At 43.6% G+C, this 18038-nt stretch overlaps 1 protein-coding gene across 1 annotated transcript in view; it reads right to left on the minus strand.

Moving 5' to 3' along the window:
* Positions 1-18038, minus strand: part of SHMT2 (serine hydroxymethyltransferase 2) — a 157039-nt gene that overhangs the window by 82974 nt on the left and 56027 nt on the right. Inside the window, exon 6 of the mRNA XM_063952424.1 lies at positions 11117-11239. Within this exon, the coding sequence (XP_063808494.1) occupies positions 11117-11239 (123 nt within the window). The remainder of the gene's footprint in view (positions 1-11116; positions 11240-18038) is intronic.

Below are 18038 nucleotides of genomic sequence, written 5' to 3' on the forward strand. Positions count from 1 at the left end.
TTTTAAAAAACTTTTTTTTGGTGTGGTTTTCTTTGTAAAGTGACGGGGAACCCCAGTTAGTGCACAGTGTTCCCTAGCATGCTTCGGGCAGGTTACCGCTCCCAACTGTAGTCCACGTGGATCATAAAGTATGAAAAAGGTCAAAAATGTAACAACTCATGTTGACCTTTTGAACATTCAACCTAGTACATGTCGACCTAATGACCATGTCGACCTAGTGACCCTGTCGACCAATAGTGGTCGACCTAAGTGGTGTCGACCTAATGACCGTATCCCACAAGTTCATGAGCCTGGAATGGACTAGAACAGTCCCATGTAGGGAAAACCTTTATTAGAAAAAGGTAAGAATGTTGGGACACTGTGCAGAATCTCTGACGCACCCTTCCTAATGAATAATCATGCTCTTGGAGGAGTTTATAGGGAATAATTTGAACAATAAAAACATGTCAGTTTTCATTGGGCCGGATTCAATTAGCCTCAATATATTACCACAAGAGGAAAAGGGTTGTAGCCTCTGACTTTTATGGCCAAAACTATTCAGAGCCAGACATGCGAGGCAGACTGAGAAAATGATCATAGATGTGCTACGATCAGATCTGAATTAGGCCCTTACTGTTCGGGCAGCAGGAGGAGGGGGAACAGAAATCGGTGAAGCCTGCAGGCTTATAACTGGCTGTAACTGCATAGCCCCAGGCACTGTGGCTAATTTTAACATCAAGACTGATTTCCCCACTTTTCATGCACTTCTCCTAGGCGGTGTGTGATGTAAGCGAGTTTCATTAATAAATGGGCTTTCGCAAACTTGCTCCTAATAGAACTGACCCCAAAGAGTCTTAAAAGCTTAATATCCTCCCAGTTACATAAATATTTTTCTAACAAAGTCCCATGGATAGAGCAAAAGAGTAGAGAATAAAGTTTTCCAACAACAGAGACAAGAACATTGTAAATGTTGGGCCATCCAGTGTCCCATTAGACACAGAGAAATGACTTTCATCCATGGGGGACCGTGGAGTACTAGGGACATACCAAAGTTGTTGTTATGGGAAGGTTTGTTCAGAAGTTGCTGTGTTCAATGATGGTATGGTCTTAGTAAAGAGAACATTTAAAATTGATGGCAGTGATTACCATTTTGCTGTAGACTTGTTTGGTAAAAAATAAGACAAGACTACAATTTGCAGGAGACCTTAGCCTCAACTAGAAGGCTTCCTAACTGACGGGGAGGGGAAGAGACTTATTTTTCTTCTTTTTAAATAAATTAAAGAGAATCATTAATTTGTCCTTATTGCCAGCTTCCCCTCTTCCCAGCCTATTCTCCAATGTAGCAGATTACCGATTACAAATTCATGAGCCTGGAATGGACTGGAGCATTCTCAGACTCCTCCTTCCTGCAGAACGCTATTAATATACAACTCTTGCTATATTACCTTAACAGGTTATCAAGTTCACCATAAGACTCCTGCAAGTGTGTGATTTCTTAAATATTTTTCTGTGCCCAGGTGGAAACCAGTGAAACAGTCATGCCCCCCTCTACCCAGGCACCTAATTTCCAAACTTACCACTAATCGCTGCGAAGATCAGTGACTGGCATTTCATGCTCGCTGGGGGCTGAACACATTACAAGTAAACATGGCACTTCCATGCTATGGTAGCAAAGCTGATTACCTCCCAATAAAATAGATTCAATGGACTGCAACTATCTCACGTTCTTTGAGAATATAAAGCTTAGAACCCTGTTGTACATTCCTGAATGTTGCTAAGTGTTCATTCGAGTAAGAGCAACTTGTTCTTTAGTACACACAAATGTTCTCATTTACTATTTCAGAGTTCAGATCAATTCCACTTTCATACATCAGCTGTAAATTTAGTCCTTATTCAGCCTTTACAGAGATTTTAGGCTGGTAACTCTCAGGTTGCGACTTCTCTGATTTTCCTAGTAAAACTCCAGAGAGTTTTGTGCTCAGGCTGGCAATATTTTGCTTAAAATAGCTAAACATCCTTATTCCAGTCTATGATTTATACCCAAAGGGTCTCGAGACAATGAAAAACCCAGCCAAGACGCGGCACCGTCTGTTGTCTCATTCAGCATAGACAGTGCAGCAGTACACAAGCATGAATCAGGTCCCTCAGGTACTCACAGCTGATAAACACTCTACCTTATATGGGGGATTCTATCGGCAACGTGCACGTTTTACTGTTGTGCTCAAATGTTCCACACAAGATGAAACAAAAAGAATAAATAAGATGTGAATAGCAATAATCCAAACCAGAAAACAGAAATAAAATGTCTGTTTCAGTCACACAGTGGAATAGCTGCTGCATTCACATTTTACAAATGGTAAACACTTTAAAATAAAAGCCTACAAAATTAGACATTTTAGCCATGGGTCTCTTTTGTACTGAATGTGCTTATATTAATAAATATTTAAGACAAATGTATATTTGCAGATTTGTTAAAGGATCCTTACTACACAAAGTGCGCACAAACTCCCCTCCAATCAGGGAAGGCAACCAAGGTCCACACAAATTTAGAGGAAAAGATTTACTAGAAGTATAAAAATCCCATTTTCTGTGTCATCCTACGAGGGACATTAGACCATGGGGCACAGAACATTGCGGCCGAAAGTAGCATTCTGGACCATAAAATGTGAAACTGTAAATAATATTTATATAGTACTTTTCTTCAATAGGACTCAAGGCGCTTTACAGATAGTATGAACTAATACAGTGATCAAGAATACAAAAGCAAAGCCGCAATTTTGGGTCATCAGTATGGTACTATTCATTTTACTCATGAAGGATCCAGATGAGGCAGACATTTTAGGCGCATTACATAGGATTCCACTGGGCAGAATAGGCAATGCTTGGAAGAGATGGCAGATGGTGGTGAAGATAAAAATAATAGGAGAGATACTTGCAAAAATCATCAGAGCTATGCACTGTTCATACTATAGAGTTCCTGGCGAGGCAGCCATATTGGGCGAACTACATCGGTAACCATGACAATGAAAGTACCAGGTGAGTCAGCCACCTATGGAGTACTACATAGGTTACAGTGGGCAGGATGAACAATTCATAGACGTGTAAAATGCAGCGAGAAATTACAGAATAAAAAAATAAAAAAAGTACAGTAAATTAAAGTGGGGTGGAGAAACTGGATAAGTGGGACAGGAGAGGAACTGAAGGATAGTGATTCTATGATGCGGCAGACATATAAAGCAGTCAGTGATTTGCACATAGAAGTATAAGGTAAATGAATTAATAATGCGAGTAGCCATGTTGCAAAATGTGGGCAGACAGAAGCAATAACAATAGACAATGTTAAGCAACAATGGGGGCAAATCAATAGTGGCGTATGCCCCCTTGTGAGCATCTATACGAATTGCCATCTATCGAAGCTATTCAATTGTTGCTGCGATCAGACTCCCATTAGCATTTAATGTTCCTGACATCTCCGGAAAGCAACTAAACCAGTCTACAGATCTTGATTGGGCGTCTAAAGTCCGGGTTTAGGTGCTTTAAGCTCCCAAACTACGGACTTTTCACACATTTATTTTCTTGCACCTCCGGTGGCAGCAAGAAAAAAGTGTGACATCCGCAGCCAAAAAGGTGTCTGATGGGAGCAACAATTAAATAGCTCCGATGGACGCCCATTTGTATAGATGCCCAGCAGGGGGCGTGTGCCACTACTGAATCGTCCCCAATGTGTCAAATTACAGGGTGAGGTTGTAGGAGGCTGAAATGGAGTAGTAGCAAGAAGGGTTTGAAATGCTAGAGAAATTTACTTTCATAAGTATAAAAGACTTTTCATATGCATGACCTTTGCCTCACATGCAGTGCACAATGCATCTGTCCCAGAATGGGCAAAGGGCAGCTTGGAATGGCATCTGGATCATTACAAATCTACTGCCACTTCCGTCCTCTAGGTTTGGCTCTGGATGCCCTCCTCTTCCCAGACATGGATAAAATAAGATTTTACTCACCGGTAAATCTATTTCTCGTAGTCCGTAGTGGATGCTGGGGACTCCGTAAGGACCATGGGGAACAGATGGCTCCGCAGGAGACTGGGCACATCTAAAGAAAGCTTTAGGACTATCTGGTGTGCACTGGCTCCACCCCCTATGACCCTCCTCCAAGCCTCAGTTAGGACACTGTGCCCGGAAGAGCTGACACAATAAGGAAGGATTTTGAATCCCGGGTAAGACTCATACCAGCCACACCAATCACACCATATAACTCGTGATAGGAACCCCGGTTAACAGTATGATAACAATGGAACCTCTGAATAGATGGTTCGCAATAACAACCCGATTTGTGTAACAATAACTATTTACAAGTATTGCAGACAATCCGCACTAGGGATGGGCGCCCAGCATCCACTACGGACTACGAGAAATAGATTTACCGGTGAGTAAAATCTTATTTTCTCCGACGTCCTAGTGGATGCTGGGGACTCCGTAAGGACCATGGGGATTATACCAAAGCTCCCAAACGGGCGGGAGAGTGCGGATGACTCTGCAGCACCGAATGAGAGAACTCAAGGTCCTTCTCAGCCAGGGTATCAAATTTGTAGAATTTTGCAACGTGTTTGCCCCTGACCAAGTAGCAGCTCGGCCAAGTTGTAAAGCCGAGACCCCTCGGGCAGCCGCCCAAGATGAGCCCCCTTCCATGTGGAATGGGCTTTTACAGATTTAGGCTGCGGTAGTCCCACCGCAGAATGCGCAAGCTGAATAGTGCTACAAATCCAGCGCGCTATAGTCTGCTTAGAAGCAGGAGCACCCAGCATGTTGGGTGCATCTAGGATAAACAGCGAGTCAGTTTTCCGGACTCCAGCCGTCCTGGAAATATAATTTTTCAGGGCCCTGACTACGTCCAGTAACTTGGAATCCTCCAGGTCCCTAGTAGCCGCAGGCACCACAATAGTTTGGTACAAGTGAACACCTGATACCACCTTCGGGAGAAAGTGAGGACGAGTCCTCAACTCTGCCCTATCCATATGGAAAGTCAGGTAAGGGCTTTTTTATGACAAAGCCGCCAATTCTGACACATGCCTGGCCGAAACCAGAGCCAACACATGACCACTTTTCATGTGAGATATTTCAAATCCACGGTTTTAAGTGGCTCAAACCAATGTGATTCCAGGAACTTCAAAACCACATTGAGATCCCAAGGTGCCACTGGGGCACAAAAAAGGGGCTGAATATGCAGCACTCCCTTACAACGTCTGCACTTCAGGCTGACATCCTTCCTGGCTTTGATCAGGATAAGAATGACTTCCCCCGGAATGCCTTTCTCACTCAGGATCCGGTGTTCAACCGCCATGCCGTCAATGCAGCCGCGGTAAGTCTTTGAACAGACAGGGCCCCTGCTGCAGCAGATCCTGTCTGAGTGGCAGAGGCCATGGGTCCTCCGAGATCAACTCCTGAAGTTCCAGGTACCAAGCCCTTCTTGGCCAATCCAGAACCATGAGTATATAGTTCTTACTCCTCTTTTCCTTATTATCCTCAGTACCTTGGGTATGAGAGGGAGAGGAGGGAACACATAAACCGACTGGTACACCCGCGGTGTCACTAGAGCGTCCACAGCGATCGCCTGAGGTTCCCTTGACCTGGCGCAATATCTTTTTTATTGAGGCGGGACGCCATCATGTCCACCTGTGGTCTTTCCCAACGGTTTACCAGCATTTGGAAGACTTCTGGATGAAGTCCCTATTCTCCCGGGTGGAGTCTGCTGCGGAAGTCTGCTTCCCAGTTGTCCACTCCAGGAATGAACACTGCTGCCAGTGCTACCACATGATTTTCCGCCCAACGGGGAATCCTTGTGGCTTCTGCCATCGCCCTCCTGCTTCTTGTGCCGCCCTGCCTGTTTACATGGGCGAGCGCCGTGATGTTGTCTGATTGGATCAGTACGGCTGGTGAAGCAGGGGCCTTGTTTTGCTTAGGGCCTTGTAAATGGCTCTTATCTCCAGAAAATTTATGTTAAGTGAAAACTCCTGTTTTGGACCATAGTCCTTGAGATTTTATTCCCTGTGTGACTGCACCCCAGCCCCGAAGGCTGGCATCCGTGGTCCCCAGGACCCAGTCCTGTATTCCGAATCTGCGGCCCTCTAGTAGATGAACCCTCTGCAGCCACCACCGCAGCGACACCCTGGTTCTTGCCGACCGGGTTATCCGCTGCTGTATCTGGAGATGGGACCCGGACCATTTGTCCAACAGGTCCTACTGGAAAATCCTTGCGTGGAACTTTCCGAATGGAATTGCTTCGTACGAAGCTACCATTTTTCCCAGGACTCGTGTGCATTGATGTACCGACACCTGTCCCGGTCTTAGGAGGTTTCTGACTAGAGATGACAACTCCTCGGCTTTTTCCATTGGAAGAAACACTTTTTTCTGGTCTGTTTCCAGAATCATTCCCAGGAACAGAAGACGTGTCGTCGGGACCAGCTGTGACTTTGGAATTGAGAATCCAGTCCTGCTGTTGCAGCACTTCCCGAGAAAGTGTTACCCCCTTACCAACTGTTCCTTGGACCTCGCCTTTATCAGGAGATCGTCCAAGTACGGGATAATTAAAACTCCCTTCTTGCGAAGGAGTATCATCATTTCGGTCATTACCCATGGTAAAGACCCTCGGTGCCGTGGATAATCCAAACGGCAGCGTCTGGAACTGATAGTGACAGTCCGGTACCACAATCTTGAGGTACTCCTGGTGAGGAGGGTAAATGGGGACATGCAGGTAAGTATCCTTGATGTCCAGAGAGACCCTGTAATCCCCCTCGTCCAGGATCGCAATAATCGCCCTGAGCGATTCCATCTTGAACTTGAATCTTTTGTTATATGTGTTCAAGGATTTTAAATTTAAGATGGGTCTCACCGAACTGTCCGGTTTCGGTACCACAAACATTGTGGAAAAGTAACCCTTTTCCTGTTGAAGGAGGGGTACCTTGATAATCACTTGCTGTGAATACAGTTTTTTGGATAGCCACCAACACTGCCTCCCTGGCAGAGGGAGTTGCCGGTAAGGCAGATTTTAGGAAACGGCGGGGGGGAGACGTCTCGAATTCCAGCCTGTACCTCTGAGATACTATTTGAAGAACCCAGGGATCCACCTGTGAGAGAGCCCACTGTGCGCTGAAATTTCTGAGACGGGCCCCCACCGTACCCGGGTCCGCCTGAGCAGCCCCAGCGTCATGCTGTGGACTTACCGGACGCAGGGGAGGACTTCTGCTCCCGGGAACTAGCTGTGTGCTGCAGCTTTTTCCCTCTACCTTTTCCTCTTGGCAGAAAAGATGAGCCTCTAGCCCTCTACTTTTCTGGGGCCGAAGGGACTGTACCTGATAATACAGTGCTTACTTTTGCTGTGGGGTAGCTTGTGGCAAAAGTTTTGATTTCCCAGCCGTAGCTGTGGAAACGAGGTCTGAAAGACCATCCCCAAACAGTTCCACCCCCTTCTAGGGCAAACTTCCATGTGCCGTTTTGAATCGGCATCGCCCGACCATTGCCGAGTCCATAACCCCCTTCTGGCGGCAATGGTTTTACATAGCGCTTATTAGTGATGCCAGTCGGCAAATATCCCTCTGTGCATCACGCATGTATAAGACAGCGTCTTTTATATGCTCTATTTTCAGCAAAATATTGTCCCTATCTATAGTATAAATATTATCCGACATGGAATCTGACCACGCAGCTGCCGCACTGCACATCCATGCCGAGGCAATAGCAGGTCTCAATATAATGCCCGTGTGTGTGTATATAGCTTTAAGGGTAGTTTTCTGCTTTCTATCAGCAGGTCCTTCAGGGCGGCCGTATCCGTGACGGTAGTGCCACCTTTTTTAATAAGCGTGTAACCGCTTTATCTACCCTAGGGGTTATTTCCCAACGTGACCTATCCTCTGGCGGAAAAAGGTACGCTGCTTAGAAATTATCAATTTCTTATCGGGGGAAGTCCACGCTTCCTCACACACCTCATATCAATTCCTCAGATGCAGGAAAACTACTGGTAGTTTTCTGTCACCAAACATAATACCCTTTTTTTTGTGGTATCTGGGGTATTATCAGAAATGTGTAATACATTTTTAATTGCCTCAATCATGTAACGGGTGGCCCTATTGGAAGGTACACTAGTCTCATCGTCGTCGACACTGGAGTCGGTATCCGTGTCAACATCTGTGTCTGCCATCTGAGGTAGCGGGCGTTTTAGAGCCCCTGATGACATGTGAGACGCTTGGACAGGCACAAGTTGAGCAGCCGGCTGTCCTATGTCGTCAAACCTTTTATGTAAGGAGTTGACACTGTCACTTAATTCCTTCCATAAGTCCATCCACACCGGTGTCGACCCCGCAGGGGGTGACATCCCATTCACAGGCATTTGCTCCGCCTCCACATCATTATCCTCATCATACATGTCGACACAGCAGTACCGACACACAGGGAATGCTCTGACAGAGGACAGGACCCCACAAAGCCCTTTGGGGAGACAGAGGGAGAGTATGCCAGCACACACCAGAGCGCTATATATCACAGGGATATCACCTATAGAGAGTGTTTTCCCTTATAGCTGCATAATATATATATATATATATATATATATATATATATATATATATATATATATATATATATATATATATATATATACTGCGCCTAATTTGTGCCCCCCCTCTCTTTTTATCCCTTTTCTGTAGTGCAGGACTGCAGGGGAGAGCCAGGGAGCGATCCCTCCAGCAGAGCTGTGAGGGAAAATGGCGCCAGTGTGCTGAGGGAGATGGCTCCGCCCCTTTTTCGGCAGGCTTTCTCCCGCTATTGTAAAAGTTCTGGCAGGGGTTAATAAACACCTATATAGCCCCTAGGGCTAAATATGGTGTCAGTTCGCCAGCCAAGGTGTTAATATTGCTGCTCAGGGCCCCCCCCCCCAGCGCCCTGCACCCATCAGTGACCGCAGTGTGTGGTGTGCATGAGGAGCAATGGCGCACAGCTGCAGTGCTGTGCGCTACCTTGGAGAAGACAGAAGTCTTCAGCTGCCGATTTTCCGGACCACCTTCTTGCTTCTGGCTCTGTAAGGGGGACGGCGGCGCGGCTCCGGGAACGGACGACGAGGTCGGGTCCTGTGTTCGATCCCTCTGGAGCTAATGGTGTCCAGTAGCCAAGAAGCCCAAGCTACCACCACTTAGGTAGGTTCGCTTCTTCTCCCCTTAGTCCCTCGGTGCAGTGAGCCTGTTGCCAGCAGGTCTCACTGAAAATAAAAAACCTAACATATACCTTCTTCCTAGGAGCTCAGGAGAGCCCCTAGTGTGCATCCAGCTCAGCCGGGCACAGAAATCTAACTGGGGCTTGGAGGAGAGTCATAGGGGGAGGAGCCAGTGCACACCAGATAGTCCTAAAGCTTTCTTTAGATGTGCCCAGTCTCCTGTGGAGCCGTCTGTTCCCCATGGTCCTTACGGAGTCCCCAGCATCCACTAGGACGTCAGAGAAATATGAGGAATCACCCTGCAAAGAGAAGGGCAAAAGGAGCTGCTGCTATTGGTTGTTTTGTCTTTTGGCAGGCAAACCAAGATGGTGGTGCTGGATAGCCTCCTTGTGCTTAGTGTGAGTCTGTCCCACCTGACAACCCCCATGTCACAGGGGACATGGAGACTGCAAATAATCAACTTACACTACATTGTACTGTATATTAAACATTTGATAATATTTCCCAAGGGAATAGAATTCTCCGTGCACTATAACACAACTTAAAAAGGTGACAACCTTTAGTTGTGGACTTTGGTCAATTCTCTCATTTTGTTTTTCATACTATTATAGTAAAGGTTGCTTTGTGCATCTTCTGTTCAAGGGAGACACTTGGTCTTTTTTCAGAGAGTCCTGTATTTCATCTGAAGTTATTTGTGGATATTTCTTTGCATCCCGAACAATTTTCCTGGCAGTTGTGGCAGAAATTTTTGTTGGTCTACCTGACCGTGATTTGGTTTCCACAGAATCCCTAATTTTCCACTTCTTAATTAGAGTTTGAACACTGCTGATTGGCATTCTCAATTGCTTGGAAATCTTTTTATATCCCTTTCCTGTTTTATACAGTTCAATAACCTTTTCCCGCAGATCCTTTGACAATTCTTTTGCTTTCCCCATGACTCAGAATCCAGACACGTCAGTGCAGCACTGGATGAAAGATGCAAGGGTCTTTCAGGAGTCCAGAAACTCACTGACCTTTTATACACACACACTGATTACAAGCAAACAGATCACAGTTGAGGATGGTTACCTTTAGTAGCCATTCAAACCCATTTATGTCAACTTGTGTGCATGTTATCAGGCCAAAATCTCCAGGGTATGTAAACTTTTGATCAGGGTCATTTGGGTAGTTTCTGTTGTCATTATGATTTAAAAAGAGTAAACACAGTTGTTTGACAATAAATGGCTTCACCCAACCAATAACCATGAGTGAAAGAAAAGTTTGTGAGTTATCATTCATATTCTCTGACAAATGGCCAGAAAATCACAAATTCTGCTAGGGTATGTAAACTTATGAGCACAACTGTATAGTAACACTAAAAGAAAGTTATTAGTGTCACAACAGTTTATATGCATTTAACACGAATTAACAAGACTTTAAAAATGCCAGCGGCCATAAAACCAGTATAAACTCCTGACACCAAGCGATGTACCATTATACAAAGACCCCCTTCGGATAGATATGCATTACCTTTTACATCTATTTCTGCATTCTGCACAGAGCAACATATTTTAGTTCAGTTTTGACCTGAGTGATATAGATCATTGTTTGTTTAAGGTTTCAGGATATTAATAATTTCCAGTACAGAAAACTTTAATAAAGTGTTAGTAGGATGGAGATATTGGAAAGGTCACACAATGCATAAAACACATACTGAGGAAGATCCTGAGAGACGTGGGGTGGGGGTGATAAAAACAATGAAACGTGATCTTTGGTGGGACAGCTAGAGATGCAGATGGGATCATACAATGGGGCACATTAAAACACAAAAACAGAATATATCAGAAGGCAATATGTGCAGTATAATATTCGTTACAACACCACAGATACTTTGGGGGGGGGGGGGGGGGGATAAATGACATTGTCAGATAGTAAAAACTAGAGACTTTCTGCCTACCTTCCTCATCCTGGCATAATCAATCAATCGAGCATAGGCACTGGTCCCAGCAATGATGAGTTTGGGGCGGAAGAGGCGGGCGGTCACCTCCAGCTGGTCATAGTCTATTAACCCCGTTGCTGGCTTTAAAACAAAAAAGGGTACAAAAGAGGTACAGTTCACATTCTTACTCATTACACAGTCTTCATATCCTGTACAATATACAGCACGCTTATAAGAAAAACCCCTAGTGGTGTTTCGGATTTATGATCCATCAAAATATCTTCTTGGCAAAGTTTTCCCCAAAAAAATCTGGGAGATCTGCAGGTGGAATGCTGCACTGCCTCACAGTCATTATAATCTCTGGACTAGCCATGACAGCAAATATAAACGTGATCAACACTGGGCAAGACAGGTGAGGCACCGGTGTAACCTGGCTGCATTATTAGGTTACAGGCTAGTGGATGTTGGTGTTTGTAGCTGTTCAGCTCATCTAATTAAAACAAGGACAGGTGCATCATGTCAGCTACAAGCAAGAAATATTGTTTTTACTTTATGGAGGCACAAATCAAGCAGCGAGACAGGACTAAACATCATGGCTGGAATGCTGGAAGTCACACATAATATCAGACACTAGTCGTGAATGACAGCATGTAACTAAATTGGTTTAATGGGGTTACACCTGACACTTTTTCCTACGGGAATACAGACCTACATTTTATAGTGGCAAAAAATATATATATTATATATAAAAGTACGCAAAAGAGGAGAAAGTATATTCCAGGCAAGAACAGAACAAGTGGTGAGGGTAGAAAGTTTATAACGTAAGGATAGTTATTGTAGTTAATGAAAACATGTATATGTAGAAACATAATAAATATACATATCACAAAATTGCATGGCTTGGACTGACAAAACGCACATGAAATACAATATGAAAGCAACACAGACACAAACATATACACACGTTATATAGCAGTGATGGGGAATCTTTGGCACTCCCGCAGTTGAACTACATTTCCCAGCATGCCCTAATACAGTTTTGCTATTTGGCCATGCTAAAACTCTAGCAGGGCGTGCTGGGATGTGTAGTTCAACAGCTGGAGTGCCAAAGGTTCCCCACCACTGTTATAGAATGTTCGTTCTTGGTGCAAGTAAGACGGCATATTTTTTACATTTTGAAGGGCAAAATTCCAAACGCAATGAATACATACACACACGTTAAGAAATTCTCAAGCTGTTCATTGATGGATATGCTTGGGTTTGGTTCTGCCTCTTTAAAAGAGTGAGACAGGGCCTAAACCCACGACAGAAGCATACTGTGTATTTAAAATCCAAAAGATGCCTGGGAGCAATGCTCAGATTTTTGAAAGATAGTGCAGGGACTGACCAACAAGGAATGGCTGTGAAGGGGCTGGTCAGCTTAACAAACTACTGCAATACTTTTGAATATTCCCTGAATTATCTATCTATATTTTTATTATTATTATTATTATTATTATTATTATTATTATTATTTATTTATTTGTTTATTTTTTTCATACATTCAATAAAATAGTCAAGTCACTGCAGATAAATAAATACAATCTTTACAGTTGCAGGTTTAAAAAAAATATATTTTTGAATGAGACCCCAGGGACAACCTTAACAACATGGTGTCCACAGCACAACCAGGCTGGACAAACAATAGGAGGACCACTACTAGCAAAATCCCCTTGGACGTCCACCAGTGGATATGGGAACAATTGGGTGACCAAGTCCTTGCCCGTCTGTTATTTCTCCATGCACATTGCTTATGTATAGAAGGGTCCCTGGCACTCATGACCCGGGGGCAGGCTCCATAATGCCCCACAGCCCATGCAGGGAAGTGAGCTGCTCTCAGCCACCCAGTAAGGTGCCAATTTCTACCCCCTCACTACCACTGCTTACAGTACCGCAGCCCTGAAAGACTGAGAAGTGTATAAAGAGGACAGCCTAGCGATCAGAAACAGAAGCACATAACCAGTGTCATCTCTTTTAATGATTTAATGAAAAGTGCGCTATGCTGAAAGGGACTGGATAAAAGAGAATCAGTCTGAGCCACATCTTAATGGCTGAAGCATGTCCCATAAGATCCACTCCGTTCTTACAAATGAATCCCTCACTGCCATCTCAGAGTAAAAGTGTGCATTTGTGAACTAACACACTAAACTGCTGGCATACGACAGTGATAGTAGCTTATGCACTAGTATGGTGTTAGATAATAAAACTATTGCTACAGGACTAATGCTGATTCATTTACTTTAAGGCTGTCATAATGGAGACTTGATTGCTTTCACACCATTATTGAAGTGATAGATTCACTGCACACTTTATTAAGAAGTGATATAATATAGGGGGTAATTCAGACCGGATCGCTGCTGTGCGTTTTCACACAGCATGTAATCAGGTCTGAACTGCGCATGCGTCTGAGCTGCAATACGCAGGAGCGACGGAAAGCAGCTATGGGATCGCTGGTCAGCGACGGGATTGTGCTAAGGATCCACTCGCACGGGCGTTCGCAAGGAGATTGACAGGAAGAGGGAGTTTGTGGGTGTCAACCGACCGTTTTCAGGGAGTGTCCGGAAAAACGCAGGAGTGTCCAAGCGTTTGAAGGGAGGGTGTCTGACATCAAATACGGCCTCGATCAGCAGGAAACAATCGCAGCGGCTAAGTCCTGGGCTGCGCAGAGACTGCACAAAATCCATTTGTGCAGCTCTGCTACACATCCAAACGCACACTTGCACGGCGATTTAATCCTCCCCCAGTAGGCGGCGACTATCTGATCGCAGGCCTGCTAAGGACTGGCATATTCCCTGCACTGACCAAACCATGATTAGCACTAAAACTGAAAGAATGAAGATCCGAATTTACAAAGCTACACTATGTAGACAAAAGCGACTGGACACTGACTGCAAATAGATCAACGAAATGTTATTGCGTCGGTACCTTGTAAGTAATTACTGCAGACACCCTTCTTGGTAAACTGTCCACAAGTTCCTGGACAACAGCCATCGGTATGTTTTGCCATTTCGCCTTAAGTACAGTAACAAACTAATACACTGAAGAAGGTCGAGATGGCCTAGAACACACCCGTCACTCCAATTCATAAAAGAGGTTCTCAATGGGGTTAAGATCAAGGAGTAAATTTACGAAGATGTGAGTTCTATTTAAGATGGGATGTTGCCCATAGCAACCAATCATTCTACTTCTCATTTATCTAGCACCATCTAGATGATAATACCTGGAATCTGATTGGTTGCTATGGGCAACATCCCATCTTAAGTAGAACTCCCATCTTAGCAAATTTACCCCCTGGACTCTGAGCTGACCAGTCCATCCGGGTTCCCGAATTATCTGTATACTAGTCCAGCGTTGCACTGGAAACATGACAGGTGACATTGTTGTCATGATAAAAACAACATTTGCTGTTTTCGTAGAACTGCCAGTGTAGGGAGCACAGAGTTATCAAGAACATCTCTATACTTCAGAGTCAATGTGACCATATACATTACAACTAGTGGATCCATGCCAAAATAGGTGTGTCCAATCACTTATCTACATACTATACAAATCAATTTTTACCACTGACAATTGATTAAAAAGAAAACCAAACCGCCTTTTCTAATGAATTTGATCTAAATACCACTGCTTCCAATATTGTATTTTCTATAAGAGATTAAAGGGGGGAATTCAATTACCAGCAATAATTAATCTCTGGTAATTGTATCACCGGGGGCAATCCAATTAGCTTATCTGGGATTTTGTTTCTCTTGCCTCAGACAGGTAACACCAAATCCCTGAAAACACACACCCATTTTCGGCTGAACACGGGGCCCTTTCTAGCGAAAACACACGTTTCACTGAATCTGTGTGTTTTCAGGAGAATCTGTGTGTTTTCAGGAGAATCTGTGTGTTTGACAACCAAATTGGAGTGACCCCCAAAGAAACATTGGAGAAACATCGGGATAAATCGCGTTTTTCACTCCAGATGTTTCTTCTCACCTACTTGAATCCCCCCTTAATCATATACACAGGAAACAACCACTAGGTTGTTTCCACTTGGCAAAGGGTCAATCCATTTTGCACAGTGCACTGTTGGCCTGATTTTAAGGTGGGAGGAAAGAAAGAGCAAAAGGAACTGTGCACATGGACAAACGGGTGTGGTTCATAGGGTCGACCACACTTCGGTCGACAGTGACTAAGTCGACAGCCAAAACAGGTAAACACAAACATTAAGTCGACATGATCAATTTCGACATGATGTTTGGGGGGGGTTTTGTGTCATTTTCATCGTAGAGTGACTGGGAACCCAAATTAGAGCACCATGTCCCTCACATGGCTCGTGAGCTTCGGGCAAGGTGCCTAGCTGCGCTCGGCACAGGTTGCCGTTTCCAACTGTAGTCCACGTGGATCGTAAAGTATGAAAAAGTAAAAAAAAAAAATTAAAACAATTGTGAAAAACTCATGGCGATCATTTGTCATGTTGACCTAGAGACCAGATACCGGACAAAACAATGATGCAATGCAAGGGGAGCATTTTTTTTTCTATGCAGGGTAAATACTGGCTACTTTTGCATGTAAACCACATATACTGGACAGCTTTATATTTACATTGCAACATAGATGTGATTTCGAACACACCCCACCCAAATCTAAATCTTATTGCACATTTAAAATCTGTACCACCTGCAGTGCAATATGGTTTGCTAAGGTGCACAGTTAATTGCTCTTTTTAGTTGTACTCCCACATCAAAACAAGGTCCTGTGTGTTTGAAACATAAAAGAAATATTACATTCTGCATTTTAACATGATGGAAATAGCAACCACACACTAAACCTGCATCTATGCTGTGTTTTAGAAATATCTGCTCAAGTCCTCTCTAATACCCCTTTTCCACTAGCTTAAAAAAGACGGGTAAATGCACGGGGGCGCGCATTTACCCATGTTTTTTTGCAAGTGGAAAAGGGTCCCCCCCCAAAAAAAAACCCCCGATCAAGTGACCCGTGAATCCTACCTGGATAGGACACGGGAATGATCCGGGTAGTGTAAACGGGAGCCATGTCGATGCGACGCGGCTCCCATTTACACTGTATGGAAGGGCGGCGCTGGGAGATCATGTGATCTCCCAGCGCCGGCCCTGCTGCGTCACTAGCAGCGTCACCAACTCGGCAATATGCCGAAATGGTGAGCGCAGTGGGAAAGGGGGCTGAGCACGGGCCCGTGCTCATAGGTGGAAAAGGGGTATTACTCTCCATTAACCCATTATGCCTTGCACCATCGTTTATATGGGAGAGGGAACAAGGAAACTTTTCATTCTCCCAAAGGGGCAAATCTACCTACGTACAACTCTGGTAACAAGCATGTTAGGGGTCTATTTACTAAGCCTTGGAAAAAGATAGTGGAAAAAGATAAAGTACCAATCAACCCACTCCTGTCATTTTCAAACACAGCCTGTAACAAGACAGTTAGGAGCCGACTGGCTGGTACTTAATCTTCGTCCACTTTATCCAAGGATTAGTAAAAAGACCCCTTAGGGGCAGATGTACTAAGCAGTGAAAAGAGTGGAAAAGTTGCCCATGGCAACCAATCAGCATTAACGTAATATTTATAATTTGGATATTATAAAATTATACAAAGCAGCTGAGAAGTTCCCCATGGCAACCAATCAACTGGCTCACTTATCCAGTCTTTTCGCTGCTTAGTACATCTCCCCCTAAGTAATAAAGCATCCAGTACAAATGTCCTCAACAACTCAGTATCAAAATTAATTTTGTGCAATGAACTCTTCCCCATGCGCTACGATCTAAATAAAAATAAAAAGTTATTTCTATAGGACTGATATTGCTTTACCTTTGCATTTAATTTACTCCCAGTAGGACTGAAAGTGCTTTACCTTTGCATAACAAAATTTTTTACAATACAGCATTTGGCTATATTTTTTTTTACAAACTAAAGAGACGGGTCTTGAATCTGTTTAACAAAGTTTCTAGATGCTTCTTGTAACGTCCAAGGAAGCAAGTTCCACAGAGTCGGGCCGCTAAGCTAAAAGCTAGACCTCAAAGATGAATTAAGGGAGATTTTTCCCATCAAAAAACTTTATTTTTTTATTTATCAATAGCCCATTATATGTACATTTCTTTCATGTGTTTTATTTGATTAGTGAATGTGTTTACTTCGTTTTTACCTTATTAAATTGGGAGTGTATAGTTGCTTGATTGTATTGCAAATTATTTAATTCCACACACTTCTGCTATGCAGTATAGTATCCTGCTTTATGGGACATATGTCTTCTTATATAAACGGTTTCTAATCACAAAACATCACATTTTCCCACAAATGTGGATTTTCATACAGGCCACTTAAAGACTATATGGCACATTTTTAGATTATCTTGGACTCTTTAATAAAGATACATCCCCAACATTTAGACAAATGTTAAAAATTGTGTTGGCACAAGGACAAAGATACTAAATAGCAAGGATGTCAGTCATCCTTTAACCCATTAACCTGTGTGGAAGTCCTCTAGTCAGCATGTAAGGAGTAGTGTTGGAAGATCTGGTTTAGTGTGGATCATGACTCCTAATCAGCTTTAGCAAATTTAAAAAGAGATATGGCATTAAGCTCAAAGGGGAGGTCCGTTTCTTAAGTGTCTGTATCTGGTGGCATTCAGCTGTTTCCCCCACAGACTTAATAGCGACAATGGATCTTACATAGAACACTATGTCAGAACATACCAAGTTTTGTAAATGCAGCAAGAAGCTTAGACAACTTGTACGGTTAGTCGTACCCAAAATAAAAATAGTGTGTATGTTCCACATACAGAAAAATTATGTCATCATTAGTCACGTTATAGATTCACAGATTAGGTGTAATAAAATCTTGTGTGCATATAATAGTCTCATGTTCTCTATAAATTAATTG

The sequence above is a fragment of the Pseudophryne corroboree genome, chromosome 2 (genome assembly GCF_028390025.1).
Source record: "Pseudophryne corroboree isolate aPseCor3 chromosome 2, aPseCor3.hap2, whole genome shotgun sequence".
NCBI lineage: Eukaryota > Metazoa > Chordata > Amphibia > Anura > Myobatrachidae > Pseudophryne > Pseudophryne corroboree.